The sequence below is a fragment of the Anopheles funestus genome, chromosome 2RL (assembly GCF_943734845.2).
Source record: "Anopheles funestus chromosome 2RL, idAnoFuneDA-416_04, whole genome shotgun sequence".
In the NCBI taxonomy this organism is placed as follows: domain Eukaryota; kingdom Metazoa; phylum Arthropoda; class Insecta; order Diptera; family Culicidae; genus Anopheles; species Anopheles funestus.
The window spans coordinates 36,391,710-36,404,593 of NC_064598.1; the positions used below are offsets into that span (position 1 = coordinate 36,391,710).

Genomic DNA, 12,884 nt, shown 5'->3' on the forward strand with positions numbered 1-12,884 from the left:
TTTGGGGAATATGAGAAAAATGAGAGAAAATTTGCTTTCAAACCAACAACCAACGATGTAGCGAGAATTTAAAGAAAATACGTTACTAACAACTTAAATTTAACAAAAAATTTAAACAATTCAACGTTTGGCCTCCCATTGTGCGGTAGCAGGTACTGTTGTCAAAACACTGCTGAAACAGCTGTCAAAAGCACGTGCTGCAGCAGACATGCCTAGAAATGTAAACATTGGCATACGAGCACAACATTCGCGCCGGTTCTATTGCAGGTGAAAACACGTAAAATGGGTAAACGAAGGTTTAATGAAAAAGGCCGCCAAAAGGTGGAAACCATTATCGATGATTCGGAAACGAAAAAGGTAAGACGGAAAGATTGTGAAAGACATTTTGTGAAACGTGATCTTCTTTATCGTAACATTTGCACAGATCAAACTAGATTTCGCTACTGACAACGAGTACGGTGTGCAGAATGATTCAAATGCGTTGGTGCTACCGTCGAAAAAGCGTGAGACCAAAATCAAGAAAGATCGTACGGTGGTCACAAAAATTCTGTCAAAGAAGCAACGCAAACGGTTGGAGAAGATCGTCGATCAGAAAAAGAAGAAAGAGAATCGAACCTCGCTGATTGCCTCGCTGGTCGCTGTACAAGCGTCTCAGGAAGAATTGAGCGGCTTTCGCAAGCTGAGCGACGTTCAAACGAAAGGTCTTAAGCAACATTTTAAGGAACAGAAGTATGGTGTTACGTTAGTGCCAAAACCTGCCACACGCGCGATAGCACCTGGAGTGGCCAAGATAAAAAGTTTGGTCGGTAGTCGACGGAAACGTTTGGCACTATTGCGCCAAGCAGATCCAGCATCGGCAGAAGACGAAGAGAGTAAATATGACCCAAACATTGTTGGTTTAAACGACCCCTCTTCATCGTCGAGTGAAGATGAATCCGAAGTATCGGAGGAGAGGGAGGAAAATGCTTTCGAGGATGAACAGGATCAAATTGCTCCCACTGTGGTGGAAGGTGAAAACAATGAAAACGAACCAACGGAAAATTCGGCCATCCCGCTTGCACCGTTAGAGAGCGAAGAAGCATCTAAAACTTCACCAGCTGTTACACCGACCGATACAAAAAAGGACGATACTCCCATTGTAGTGGACCGTAAACCTGCCACCTACATTCACGTGGATCGAAATGCGAAAATACAAGCTGATCGTTTAAAGCTACCAATTCTCGGCGAGGAACAAATGATAATGGAGACGATAAGTGAAAACAAAATAACGATTCTGGCCGGTGAAACGGGAAGCGGTAAAACGACACAAGTTCCACAGTTCCTGTACGAAGCGGGATATGCAGAACGGGGTCTTATCGGAATAACTGAACCACGCCGTGTTGCCGCCGTATCCATGTCGAAGCGCGTAGCGATGGAAATGAATTTGTCCACCGATGTAGTCTCGTACCTGATTCGGTACGAAGGTAACGTGACGGATCAAACCAAAATCAAGTTCATGACGGACGGTGTGCTGCTCAAGGAGATCGAGGTGGATTTTCTAATCAGCAAGTACTCCTGCATCATTCTGGACGAAGCGCACGAACGTAGCGTCTACACGGACATTCTGATGGGGCTGCTGTCGCGCATTGTACGGTTGCGCGAAAAACGTGGCAATAATCCGCTGCGCGTCATCATCATGTCGGCTACGCTGCGCGTACAAGATTTCACGGAAAACAAAAAACTGTTCCTCGACACACCGCCCGTAATTAGTATCGATTCGCGTCAGTTTCCGGTGACGGTGCATTTTAACAAAACCACTCCGGACGATTATCTGCGGGAGGCTTTTTTGAAAACGGTAAAAATTCACACCAAACTTCCGGACGGCGGAATACTAGTGTTTCTGACCGGCCAGAAGGAGGTGAACACGATGGTACGCAAGTTGCGCAAGATGTTTCCATTTCATGCTGGGAAAGAAGAGACGGCCATCGTGAAGAAAGTGGAAAAAAGGGACGCTGATGAGGACGAAGAAAAAGACGAAGATGAGGAGTTTAATAATTTTTTTCGAGGCAAGAAGGCCCACAAGGAGGCGAAATCAAAGCCTCAGAAGAAACACAAGCGTGGTGACGTATCGGTTCCGGTACTGCCACAGATTAATCTAGATGCGTACGATCTACCTCATGTGGATGATACGGAAGGAGATTTAGCGGAAGGTAATGAAACCGACAGTGAGGTGGATGACGGAACGGACGACGAACTGGATGAGGAAAATCTTTCCACGAGTGTTTCCGCCCTACGAAAGAGTCAACCTCTGTGGGTGCTGCCACTCTACTCGATGCTTTCGCCCGAAAAGCAGCAACGGATTTTTCAAGCCACACCGGAAGGAGCACGGCTGTGCGTGGTTGCTACGAACGTAGCCGAAACATCGCTTACCATTCCGGACATTAAGTACGTGGTGGATACAGGCCGGCAGAAGACGAAACTGTACGACAAAACGACCGGTGTGACGGCATTCGTCGTAACGTACACGAGTAAAGCTTCGGCCAACCAACGAGCCGGTCGTGCAGGTCGTGTTGCCCCTGGTCACTGTTACCGCCTCTACTCCAGTGCCGTCTACAACTACGAGTTTCTAGATTTCGCACCACCCGAAGTGCAGCAAAAGCCGGTCGATGGGTTGATGCTGCAGATGAAGTGTATGGGAATCGATAAGGTGACAAACTTCCCGTTCCCATCGCCACCCGATCCGATACAGCTGCAGTCCGCCGAACGTCGTTTGCTGCAGCTCGGAGCACTAGAGGAAATAATTGTCCGTGCACCGGAAGGAAGCCGCAAGGTGCAAAAGAATCAAACGCTTACACGCGTGACCGAGCTGGGCCGTACGATGGTGGCGTTTCCGGTCGCTCCACGGTTTGGGAAAGTTCTTGCCCTTAGCCATCAGCACGCGCTGCTTCCGTACGCGATCTGTCTCGTGGCCGCACTGTCCGTCCAGGAAGTGCTGGAGGAGGTGTCCCTGTCCGAAGCGGGTAATCATACAGAAAGTGGCAAACGTTGGTGCCACAAGCGGAAAGTGTGGGCCGGCACCGGTGAATCATTGCTGCTGGGTGACCCAATGATACTGCTGAAAGCGGTCGGAGCGGCAGAACATGCCAACAGTAAGGGCATGCTGGAAGAGTTCTGCGAAGAGAATGGAATCCGTCTGAAAGCAATTCGAGAAATAAGGAAATTGCGCATACAGCTCACGAACGAGGTGAATGCCAACCTGCTCGATATGAATCTGCTAGTCGATCCGAACATGCCACCACCGACGGCTACACAAATACGGCTGCTACGACAGCTGCTTCTCATTGGTATGGCGGATCAGATCGCGCGCAAGATACCAGAGAGTGAGATCAAGCTGAAGACAGATGCGCGCAGGCTGAAGCACGCGTACAATCTGCCCATGATCGATGAGCCCGTCTTTCTGCACGCCAGCTCCGTGCTGAGACGGGAACATCCGGAATGGGTTTGCTACCAGGAAGCGTACGAAGCGATCGTACCGACGGGGGAAGATGCCGGCGAGGAGAGCAACAAAACGAAGATGTTTCTGCGTGGCATTACGGCCATCGAACCAGACTGGTTGCCGAAGTTTGTACCGAACGTGTGTAACGTGATCGATGTGCTAGAGGAACCGATCGCACCATCGTATAATGTGCAAAACGATACGATCGAATGTCACGTAAAGGCAACGATCGGCAAAACGAGCTGGGTGCTACCGAGTGCCGAGGTGGAGATGCCCAGAAATATGCTTCGCTGCAAGTGAGTAAAGTTTGGGGCCAAAGGTTTCTAATAAAGATGGAAGATTAATATTTCGCGTATTCCTTCCAGATATCTTCTAAAGTTTATTCTATCCGGCGTCGTCTTCAAGAAGCTCAAACAGTTTCGGAAATCATTACTTTCGTCTCCGGATTCGGTGCTGAAGCAATATTCGACAGCAGTTCCACGAATCGATGCAGCTCTGAAGTTGATGCTGGTGAATGGAATATTCAATGCACAGCGTTTCCGCGACCTTTGGAAATCGAATGAAAAGTGTAAGCTCTACTAGAAAGCGGGTAAAAGTGGGAATGAAATAACTACCAAAAAATGTGTGCTTTCTTTTGTTTCAGTTTTTCTAAATGAATATTGTGAATTTCTGCCGGTTTCATGTCACGAGAACGTTGGGAAGTTGTGGCCACCTACGGAGAAAAATTGGCTGTAGTAAAAAACGAACGTACAAATAAATTGGGACAATGTGACAATAATCCCATTAGGTACGTAAATGCAATTGGTTTAATCTTCTAATTTTAATCTTTTAATCTGGTGTAATAATATCCGAAACAGCTCATGATCGAATGTTGTAGTTGGTCAATTATTTGCTGTTGCGAACCGCGTGAAAATCTCTTTGGCTATAGATAGTCCAATTTAACGAAACGACTACAAACGGTGCCAACATAATTTTTTTCGTTGTTTGTATACTAAAAAAACTCCACGCTATGCGCGATCGTGTTTTTTTGGTAAGATCTTGCTTTGTGAAAGCAAAAACTCAAGCCTTAGTCTTTATTGTAAAGTGTATGAAAGAATCAACATTTTCGAAATGTAGCGTCCAACTAAATAATAATACCGCAACTAACGAGCACGTACTTTAAGGCGTGTTTCTATATATTATCATTTTTTGTTTTCCTACAGCAACTTACACAGCTTCCTTCCATGTTTGTTTTTGGCTTTCATCTACAGCGTTAAATAATCTAATAAAATATGGTTCTTCCATTGCCGCCGCCTTCGCAGCAGTATAGAGCCGCCTTTCTACCGATTAGCGTGCCAGCTGCGCTATTAAGGCACCGCACATCTCGAAAAATTCCATCGTATGGTGACCGCTCGGCTGAAGGTTCGGAATACCCATGCCACCGAAACCGACCGGTGGCGGTGGTGTTAAACTTTCCATAATTACATCATCGCCCTGCTCTACCTCGTCGTTCGTGAGCGATTTGAAATCTAGCAAATAGTTCTTCGGATCGACCTGATACAATTGGAGCGACATCTTTACGTGCTTGTCGTTACGTGCGTTGTACTTGCGTACGCGGACATGGTACGGATTGATGATTTTCCACTCGAAATCGAGCGCCTTCATGGCGCGGTACACCTCCAGCATGATATCGTTCGGTTTCGATTGTGATCGAATGCCAAGGTGCCACTTGGCACGCTTCACCGGTGTACCGCGGTGCTTGTCGATCGGCATCACGGTCGAAGGGGACATGTTACTGAGTGCCGGTGAGGGCACGTTCTGGGCTGCCGTATGTACCGGGCGCTCCCGTAGCGGTGCGATACGTTCCGGGTGAATCGATGGCGACTTGAACGGTTCGTTTGGTGTGCCCTGTGCCGAACCACCGCCAAGCGATGGTGGCCCTTGCGGGATACCGAACTTACTGTCCGCTCCCGGTGGTGGTGGACTGCCAGCAACGTAGAACTCCTTCAGCTCCGCTTTGGCCGCCTCATCCGCGATGCGCTTGTTATCGATGATCAGATGGTACGCGATCGCAAGCTGATCGTGCGGGTCCCCGCTCAGCAGTGCATTGTGCACCTCGTGCTCCTTCACGCCAAACTTATCGCACACCTCGCGAATCGCGTTCGTATCCACGACGCTACTGTCCTGTTCGACGGGCGATGGAAACAGATAGGCCGGTAGCTCCTTCTGGAACCATTCGTGCTTCTTAATTTCCTCTACCGTGGCCCGCTTCAGCGGATCTACCTGCAGCATCTGGCACAGCAAACTGACCACCTGTTTGTTAAGATACTCTGGAATGGGAAACACGCCTGACTTGATCTTACGGAACAGCGTTGGAACGTGCTCGTCGTCAAAGGGCAGGGTGCCACAGAGCAATGCGTACAGTATGACACCACACGACCATATGTCCACCTCGGGTCCCGCGTACAGCTTGCCGGAAATGACTTCCGGTGCGGCATAGTTTGGTGAACCGCAAGACGTGCGCAAAAACTCCCCATCCAGCATCATGTTCGACAAGCCAAAGTCCGCAATCTGCAACAAAAGCGACAGCGGAGGAAATATTAGTTTGATGTGACCCATTCCCGCAATGGGTTTGCTTTGCCCTAACCTTCACATGACGATTGTGATCGAGCAGCAAGTTTTCCGGCTTCAAATCACGATGTACAATCATGTGCCGGTGGCAGTAATCAACGCCGGAAATGATCTGCTGGAAAAATCGCCGTGCTTCCGACTCCTGCAGCTTGCCGTTCTTTACAATGTAGTCAAACAGCTCGCCACCGCTCACGTACTCCATAATCATGAAAATATCGGTCGGCGTCGAGATAACCTGGTACAGTTTGATAATGTGCGGATGGCGGAACAGCTTAAGGTTCTGTATCTCCCGCCGGATCTTGCCCACCACATCAAGGCTTTTGATTTTCTGCCGATTCAATATCTTGACCGCCACCTTATGCTTCGTCACCTGGTGCTCACCGATTTTGACCTTACCGAACGATCCCGTGCCAAGGGTGGCACCCAGACTGTAGTGTCCAATCTTCACCAACGGCTGAACCGTCGTGCCCGGCTGTGAACCTTTATCGGCCATCCCGTCCAGTAGCAACGATCTACACGGGAACTCGCTTCTACGTCTCGGCCGTGGCAAACGACACTTGTCTCGTCGCACAAAAAGTGTCCTTCAACTTTTTCTACGCTTTTTCTGCAGCTCTCAAGTATAACGCGACCGCGGGCGTTCTTGTTCTCTTTCGTAGCAGCAATTTTTAATACCTCAACACTACACCTCTCTTTATGCGATAGTTTGCAGCAGATTTTGCTCTACATATTGAGCGTATTTCGACGGAATTGCGGATTTTGTAGAGAAATTATGATTTTGTAAAATCAAAACAAATGTTTCACTCCTCATATGACAGTATTTCACGTTCTTCAAGGGCTTAGCCCCACAGTGGGTACCGCTCCAACCGCAATTCTGACAAGCTGTTTTTGTGGTTGTTTAATTTACTAAAAAAAAATATTAAGTGCATAAAAGAAACACATAATTTTTAATGTTTGATTAAAACATTTTTAAAGCAAAAACAAAAGGAATTTTCATGGCGAACAAAAAACATTCCGATATGGAACTGTCAAACGAAATTGACCGAGCGTGAGAATGGTGTGCACACCTCTGCTCTCAGTTTATTTCTCTCAATCGTACTTCAACGACGGCCATCATTGTTTAGAGATCAATTGTGAAGAACAGAAGTGCGTGCACGATTTTCCGTGTAAAATCAACTGTAATCCATTAGTCAAGACATCATTCTACGCATTTTAATTGCAAAAATGAAGTTCCAGTACAAGGAAGAACATCCGTTCGAGAAGCGAAAGGCTGAGGGTGACAAAATTCGACGCAAATATCCGGACCGTGTGCCCGTAAGTATTCGCGTGTGGAATGGGTTTTCTTGTGTGTGGTCTTTTTTTTCAATTCTTCACTAGCCAGAGGTATCGAGGTTGTTTGTTTGTATCACAAGTGGGGAGAAGCAGCCAGCGAGCCACCCCCTACCCGCTTGAATAATGGAAAAAGTGGTACAGTAATATGGCAACATGGACACAGAATGACCGTCGTAAATTTGCAATGAGTCAGAATTAGTAGTGCAACCAGAGGCAATGTTTTTGTGTGGAGGAAATTTTCACTGTCTGGAAATGGAAAATTGGACAACCAGACGGTTCTGGACAATGTACGCATCCACGGAAATGTTCTTTTCGAAAGGATGTAGCCATTTTTGAGATCTGCTGTACATGGTGTAGGTTTGAATTTTCCTCATATTCCAAGGTTATTGCGTCATGGAAACGCTCGCTCAGAAGCAGCAAAGGTTCCTTTGTTGTTTCTTTTTTTTTCGTTCGCTACTCAAGCCAACCATGACACGATCAGATCGCATACGTACGTATCTACTTCGCAGTAGGTTTTTTTGCAGCACCAACAAGTTCGCAAACACATATACACGCAATGCGAACGAGTTGGTGGAAGCTGCTATTGGTTGCTGTTTTGACCATAGAAATTTTGCTACCGCGTCGCGTATGTTCGTCATTTAACAAGGATCGTACGCAAACAAGGAAAGCAGGTGTAGGTGATGTTATATTTTACACGCCGAAAAAAGCCCTTCTTTAGCGCTTATCGGACAAGGAACAAACACGCTGATGAATCATCTGCAGTCGCATTAATGGCGAGTTCGAATGGAAAACAATTGAACAAGAGAAACACCACCGACAGCAGGTTTATTGTTATGGACCAGCGGGCGGATGGTGGTGTGGTTGCGCTTGTGTACGTGAGCAACTTTTTCTCGCTTTGTGCGCATGGTCATGCCATTGAGCATCGTCATCACCAACACACCGCCATCGTGCTCTGGCAATAACAAAGTGAAAGAAAATAACATACACCGACCCGGACCCCCGTCGGTTTGCTTGGATCAGCTGTGTTTGGCTTGTGAAAAATTCCTTGATCACATCGAAATTCAGGAAGTATTGCGTTGTGGCATTCGTTTTTGGAGCATAAAATTGCCAAAATCTGGAAATTCAACGTTTTCGATGCAGTTCAGTTGAATGCACTGGGCTTGTTTGCTGAACATCTGTTTATGGCAGCATATTAAAAAGAAAAACATTAGAAAATCAGCTCAACACATCTTATCTTCTTTTTGTTTCTCACACGGATTCGGCCTGGATGGCGGGATTGTGTTTCCTGTTAAGATACTACGCACCATAGCAATTTAAATGTCTCGAATTTGAACCGTTATTTTACCTTCCTATTTCGATTGAGCCACTTTGGCATACAAATTGTACTACATAATCATGTGTAGGCAATGTTCTCAAGCTGCTGAGAGATTGTTATTGCAAAAGATGGCATTTTAGCAATCATTTGGTGTAAACAAAAGCTTCACAAATTAAGTATAAAATCAGGTCACAGTTCGTACAGCCCACTTGCATTATTGATAAGCGCTGCTGCTGTGTATGTATTGATTGATGGTGGATTAATGATAAAGAACGAATCACCTGCCAGATTAAACCGATAGCGTTTTTAGCTGCATAGACAAAGCAAACTTTTGTGAATTAACGAATCGTCTCTTCTTTTGTATCATCCCTCGTTAAGGTGATTGTGGAGAAGGCACCGAAGGCTCGCATCGATGATCTGGATAAGAAGAAGTATCTAGTCCCATCCGATCTGACCGTAGGCCAATTTTACTTCCTGATCCGCAAACGAATCCATCTGCGCCCCGAAGATGCCCTATTCTTCTTTGTAAACAACGTCATTCCGCCGACGTCGGCAACCATGGGCTCGCTGTACCATGAGCATCACGAGGAAGACTACTTCCTCTACATTGCCTACTCGGACGAAAACGTGTACGGCAGCACCACCAACGACAACAGTAACTAAGCAACAGCATACATACATATATCTATGATGTGTTACGATGATACAACAAAATTATTCATTTAAAAGAAGAAGAAAACACACACACACGTACACGTACACACATACTGAAATACTTGTGGTGATAAAAATGCGACAAAAAAATATGTGAAAAAGCCATTCTCTTGTATTAAGCGCCGCTGTACGTTTGTTCTATCGATCCTGTTCTACTCACCTAACTCCTGGTTTCCACACTCGATGTTCATGATCTAGCGGATGGTTCTTTTCGTAGGACAACATTCGTATGAGACTGACATTATTCTTGGTCTCCTTTTTTCCACCCTGATGTTTATTATAATTATAGGGAACCACTGAAATTTCCTTCGAAAACCTTTCTCCCTATAATGCTGTTTCTTCCCTGTTCTGTGGTTCTTTTGTAATGGGGTATAGTTATATAAACTAGACCGTATTAAATTACGTATTTTATTTAATGCAAAAATAAGAAAAAAAAGTGTATAAGTAGGTTTAATTGAAAAAATAAAACAAAAAAAAACTCTTAAAAAACTGATCTAAAAATAACGATTTTGTTTTGTACTCTGTGAGAAATAATATACGTACATAAAAAAATACATTTTGCACCGTTCGGGCTTTATTTAGACAAGAATATTATTACATTGTTACGCTGCAAATGCTACAATTAAAACCTAGACTGCACTGCTCCTGTGGTGTGCTGTCTGTGGCAACAGTTTGGTGCCGGGTTCCGCTACCCGCGGGTAGTTTGGGGTAATCAACCAGAAGGATGTGGATGTGCGTGCATCGTTACTGCAAACCAATCTTTTTCTTGTAGAATGGATTTATCGGGCTGGGTATGAGGTTCGGCTTCAGCAAACTTTTCGAGGGCTTTTTGCTGGAATCGAATGGCAGCTGGGGCGAACTTTTCACCTGCTTGATGTGTTCCACCAGATCCTGGGCAACGTTTTTGTTAAGTGCAATCTTAACCCGCTTTCTTGCCGGTGTGGTTGGTTCGTCCTCGTCCGCATCGCGCAACCCATTGGTTGCTGTCCGCTTGAGGCTCGTCGTCTTCGCTACTGCGGTCGGTGTTTTTTGCTGCTTTGCGGACAACTTCGACTTACGCGAGGGAATGAAATATTCTTCCTCGCCTTCTTTTAGCGGTTCAGACCATTCGTCCTTCGTTTGGAACGGTTTACTGTTCGGGGTAGATTTTTCATCGACCCGATGCTTTTTGTTGCTAATCGTAGCAGATTTCTCTTTGCTCTTTTGAGGCGTTTTTTCTTCACTACCTGGTGCTGAAATCTGCTTCTCCTTTACAGGAACCGTCGATGGTGTGCTTTCTTCCACAATTGGTACCAATTCTGGGACAACGTCAGTTTCACCAAACTCTGCCGATTTACTTTTCTTCTTCAGCCGTTCCTTCAGAAGCTGCAACTTTTCTGCCTTCTTGCGTGCCAACAGTTCCAGTTTCGCATTTCTACGTATCGTGGCCGGATCCATTTTGCCCTCACGATTTCTTCTCTTTTTTGTCTTGCCCGTTCTTTCCTCTGATGCGCTGGATGCATCTATGACGGTATTCGATTCATTTTCCGTGTTGCTGCTATCGACCGTTTCATTATTTTCATCCTCTTTTGCAGCTTTCGCCTGCGCCATGGCAAGCTTCTTTTCACGTTCTAGTCTATATTTTAACTTTCGCTCCGTCTTCAATTCTCTAGAACTTTTTTTCTTTCCACCAACCAGCTGTGTGCGAAATGTTTCCAATTCCTCCACCGTCTGGTCGATGTCTACTGCGAATTTTTGCGGGTTGATGCTTGGCATGTGCTTCACTCCGATCGGGTACACACCTTTGGTCAACTTGGTAAATTGCTTCAACAGCTCGATCGCTAGCTTCTTGCACTTAGTACGTACGAACGATTTGTAACGGTACTTTTCAATCAAATCGATTAAGTCCTGCGGATCAAATTCAATCTGAGGTATATCGACGCTTACGCGACCGGCCCGAGGATCATACACCTTTTCCGTATCCTCGCCTTCATCGCTTGCTTCATCTTCCATCTCCACCAGGTCTTCTTCTTCTTCTGATTTTGTTTCTGCAGTTTCTTCTTGCTGTTCATTGTCCTGCTCTTCGCCGTTCTCTTCCCCTTCCGCATCATCTTCCGTCATGAACTCTACATTGTGGATGTTGCCCGCAACGAAGTTAGTGCTTTTCCACAGCTCAAACTTCTCCTCAAACTCCTGTCCCACATCGGACTGCTGCATCAACGCGTAGAATATGTTTTTCCTGATCGAACGACTGATCGTTTCATCATCCGTCCGAAGTACAGCTATTACAAACACTTCCAGTATCTGTTTTACCGTTTCCTTCGATATGTTCCCATCCGAAACTTTAGCCAGCTCGTTCAGAAATAGATCATTGAAATGGTTCATCAAGCCGTACGAGGCCGTATCGCTATTCAGTATAGTCGTATCGATGATTTGCTTAAACAACTCTACATGTTCCTTCTGCCAGCCGCTTTCGTGCAATGCAAACATTGCTTGCCGCGTTACCCGACGGACTAGCTGCAAACGGGGGGAAGTATAAATGAGTATCGAACAGTACACACGGAATGCCGGCGGCTATGGCTTCCTAACATACCATCATGAACTTATCCATCCGCCAGCGATCGATTCCGAACCATTCGTTGCACATCGTAATGAGAAAAGCCTTGAAAAATTGCATCGCTACCGGAACAACGTGATCAAAGCAGCGAACAAGAGAGCCAAGCGATTCGGCCAGCTCTTCCTGCACCAGCGGTTTGTCAGACATCCACATGCAGTAAAACAAACCCTTCCAAAGACGCAAAAAGTCCACATCACTGAAAACTGAACCGGAAAGTTAAATGATATACCCACAAATGATTTTGCCTCACTCTCTCTCTCTCTCTCTCTCTCTCTGGTATCCTTACCGAATGTGCTTTGGCTGCGTGTGGAAAGCCATGTCTTCAGATTTTTCAACACCTTGCGGCGTAGTTTAGGATTGTTGCCAGCAAGGGCTCTTGCGAACTTGATTTCCTGCGATATGATGGACGATTTATCGGTAGCGCTGGCGTTGTTCATCTTCTGGTTTGATGTTGCACTGTCCGTGAGTGTACTGTCCTCCTTGACTACCATGCTTGTATCCGATTCCGGTATTCCGTGCGTATACGAGAAGGAGCTGTTGTTGACGCGTGAGCACGTGCGTGCATCCAACCACTTCACGGAATCGTAGAACTTTTGTGGCACAGCCGTGAAATTAAAGCGAACACCTGCTTCTAGTGCAACAAGTTCTACGGGAGCTAGCAGTAATAAATTTTACGCTTTGGTTTCTTTTTAAATATGGATTTTATGCGCTTTTCTGAACACCAAAGTTTTTCATGCTATGCTTTCACTGTGGTTCACGTATGGTCACGAGCTATGATAAACGTGGTGACGTTTCTCTCGCATAAATCGAACCCATTCCCAACGCGTAAATGTGACGTTAAATTC

The 12,884-nt window shown here is 46.0% G+C and overlaps 4 protein-coding genes across 4 annotated transcripts; 2 read left to right on the forward strand and 2 right to left on the reverse strand.

The window, feature by feature from the left end:
- Window positions 1-125: 125 nt before the first annotated feature.
- LOC125760505 (probable ATP-dependent RNA helicase kurz) lies at window positions 126-4,260 on the forward strand. Its single transcript, XM_049420692.1, has 4 exons — window positions 126-357; window positions 425-3,771; window positions 3,841-4,043; window positions 4,119-4,260. Exons 1-4 carry the CDS (start codon window positions 283-285, stop codon window positions 4,208-4,210), a joined length of 3,717 nt encoding a protein of 1,238 aa, XP_049276649.1. The 5' UTR covers window positions 126-282; the 3' UTR covers window positions 4,211-4,260.
- Window positions 4,261-4,629: 369 nt separating this feature from the next.
- On the reverse strand, window positions 4,630-6,951 carry LOC125760520 (5'-AMP-activated protein kinase catalytic subunit alpha-2-like). Its single transcript, XM_049420713.1, has 2 exons — window positions 6,102-6,951; window positions 4,630-6,025 (listed from the first exon to the last, which is right to left on the reverse strand). The coding sequence occupies exons 1-2, from the start codon at window positions 6,576-6,578 to the stop codon at window positions 4,802-4,804; spliced, it is 1,701 nt and encodes a 566-aa protein (XP_049276670.1). The 5' UTR covers window positions 6,579-6,951; the 3' UTR covers window positions 4,630-4,801.
- A 258-nt stretch (window positions 6,952-7,209) lies between these two features.
- LOC125760532 (gamma-aminobutyric acid receptor-associated protein) lies at window positions 7,210-9,548 on the forward strand. The gene is made up of 2 exons (XM_049420731.1): window positions 7,210-7,396; window positions 9,108-9,548. The coding sequence occupies exons 1-2, from the start codon at window positions 7,307-7,309 to the stop codon at window positions 9,390-9,392; spliced, it is 375 nt and encodes a 124-aa protein (XP_049276688.1). The 5' UTR covers window positions 7,210-7,306; the 3' UTR covers window positions 9,393-9,548.
- A 447-nt stretch (window positions 9,549-9,995) lies between these two features.
- Window positions 9,996-12,826, reverse strand: LOC125760515 (ribosomal RNA processing protein 1 homolog). Its single transcript, XM_049420709.1, has 3 exons — window positions 12,326-12,826; window positions 12,016-12,242; window positions 9,996-11,939 (listed from the first exon to the last, which is right to left on the reverse strand). Exons 1-3 carry the CDS (start codon window positions 12,528-12,530, stop codon window positions 10,188-10,190), a joined length of 2,184 nt encoding a protein of 727 aa, XP_049276666.1. The 5' UTR covers window positions 12,531-12,826; the 3' UTR covers window positions 9,996-10,187.
- Between the last annotated feature and the right edge of the window lie 58 nt (window positions 12,827-12,884).

Bases quoted from the DNA above. Each gene is read 5' to 3' on its own strand.
- LOC125760505 (XM_049420692.1), top strand. From the start codon at position 283: ATGGGTAAACGAAGGTTTAATGAAAAAGGCCGCCAAAAGGTGGAAACC. The intron at 3,772-3,840 runs GTGAGTAAAGTT...TATTCCTTCCAG, and splicing joins AGAAATATGCTTCGCTGCAA to ATATCTTCTAAAGTTTATTC. The intron at 4,044-4,118 runs GTAAGCTCTACT...CTTTTGTTTCAG, and splicing joins TTGGAAATCGAATGAAAAGT to TTTTTCTAAATGAATATTGT.
- LOC125760520 (XM_049420713.1), bottom strand. From the start codon at position 6,578: ATGGCCGATAAAGGTTCACAGCCGGGCACGACGGTTCAGCCGTTGGTG. The intron at 6,026-6,101 runs GTTAGGGCAAAG...CTTTTGTTGCAG, and splicing joins ATCACAATCGTCATGTGAAG to ATTGCGGACTTTGGCTTGTC.
- LOC125760515 (XM_049420709.1), bottom strand. From the start codon at position 12,530: ATGGTAGTCAAGGAGGACAGTACACTCACGGACAGTGCAACATCAAAC. The intron at 12,243-12,325 runs GTAAGGATACCA...TTTCCGGTTCAG, and splicing joins ACGCAGCCAAAGCACATTCG to TTTTCAGTGATGTGGACTTT. The intron at 11,940-12,015 runs GTATGTTAGGAA...CCCCGTTTGCAG, and splicing joins GGATGGATAAGTTCATGATG to CTAGTCCGTCGGGTAACGCG.
- LOC125760532 (XM_049420731.1), top strand. From the start codon at position 7,307: ATGAAGTTCCAGTACAAGGAAGAACATCCGTTCGAGAAGCGAAAGGCT. The intron at 7,397-9,107 runs GTAAGTATTCGC...TCCCTCGTTAAG, and splicing joins AATATCCGGACCGTGTGCCC to GTGATTGTGGAGAAGGCACC.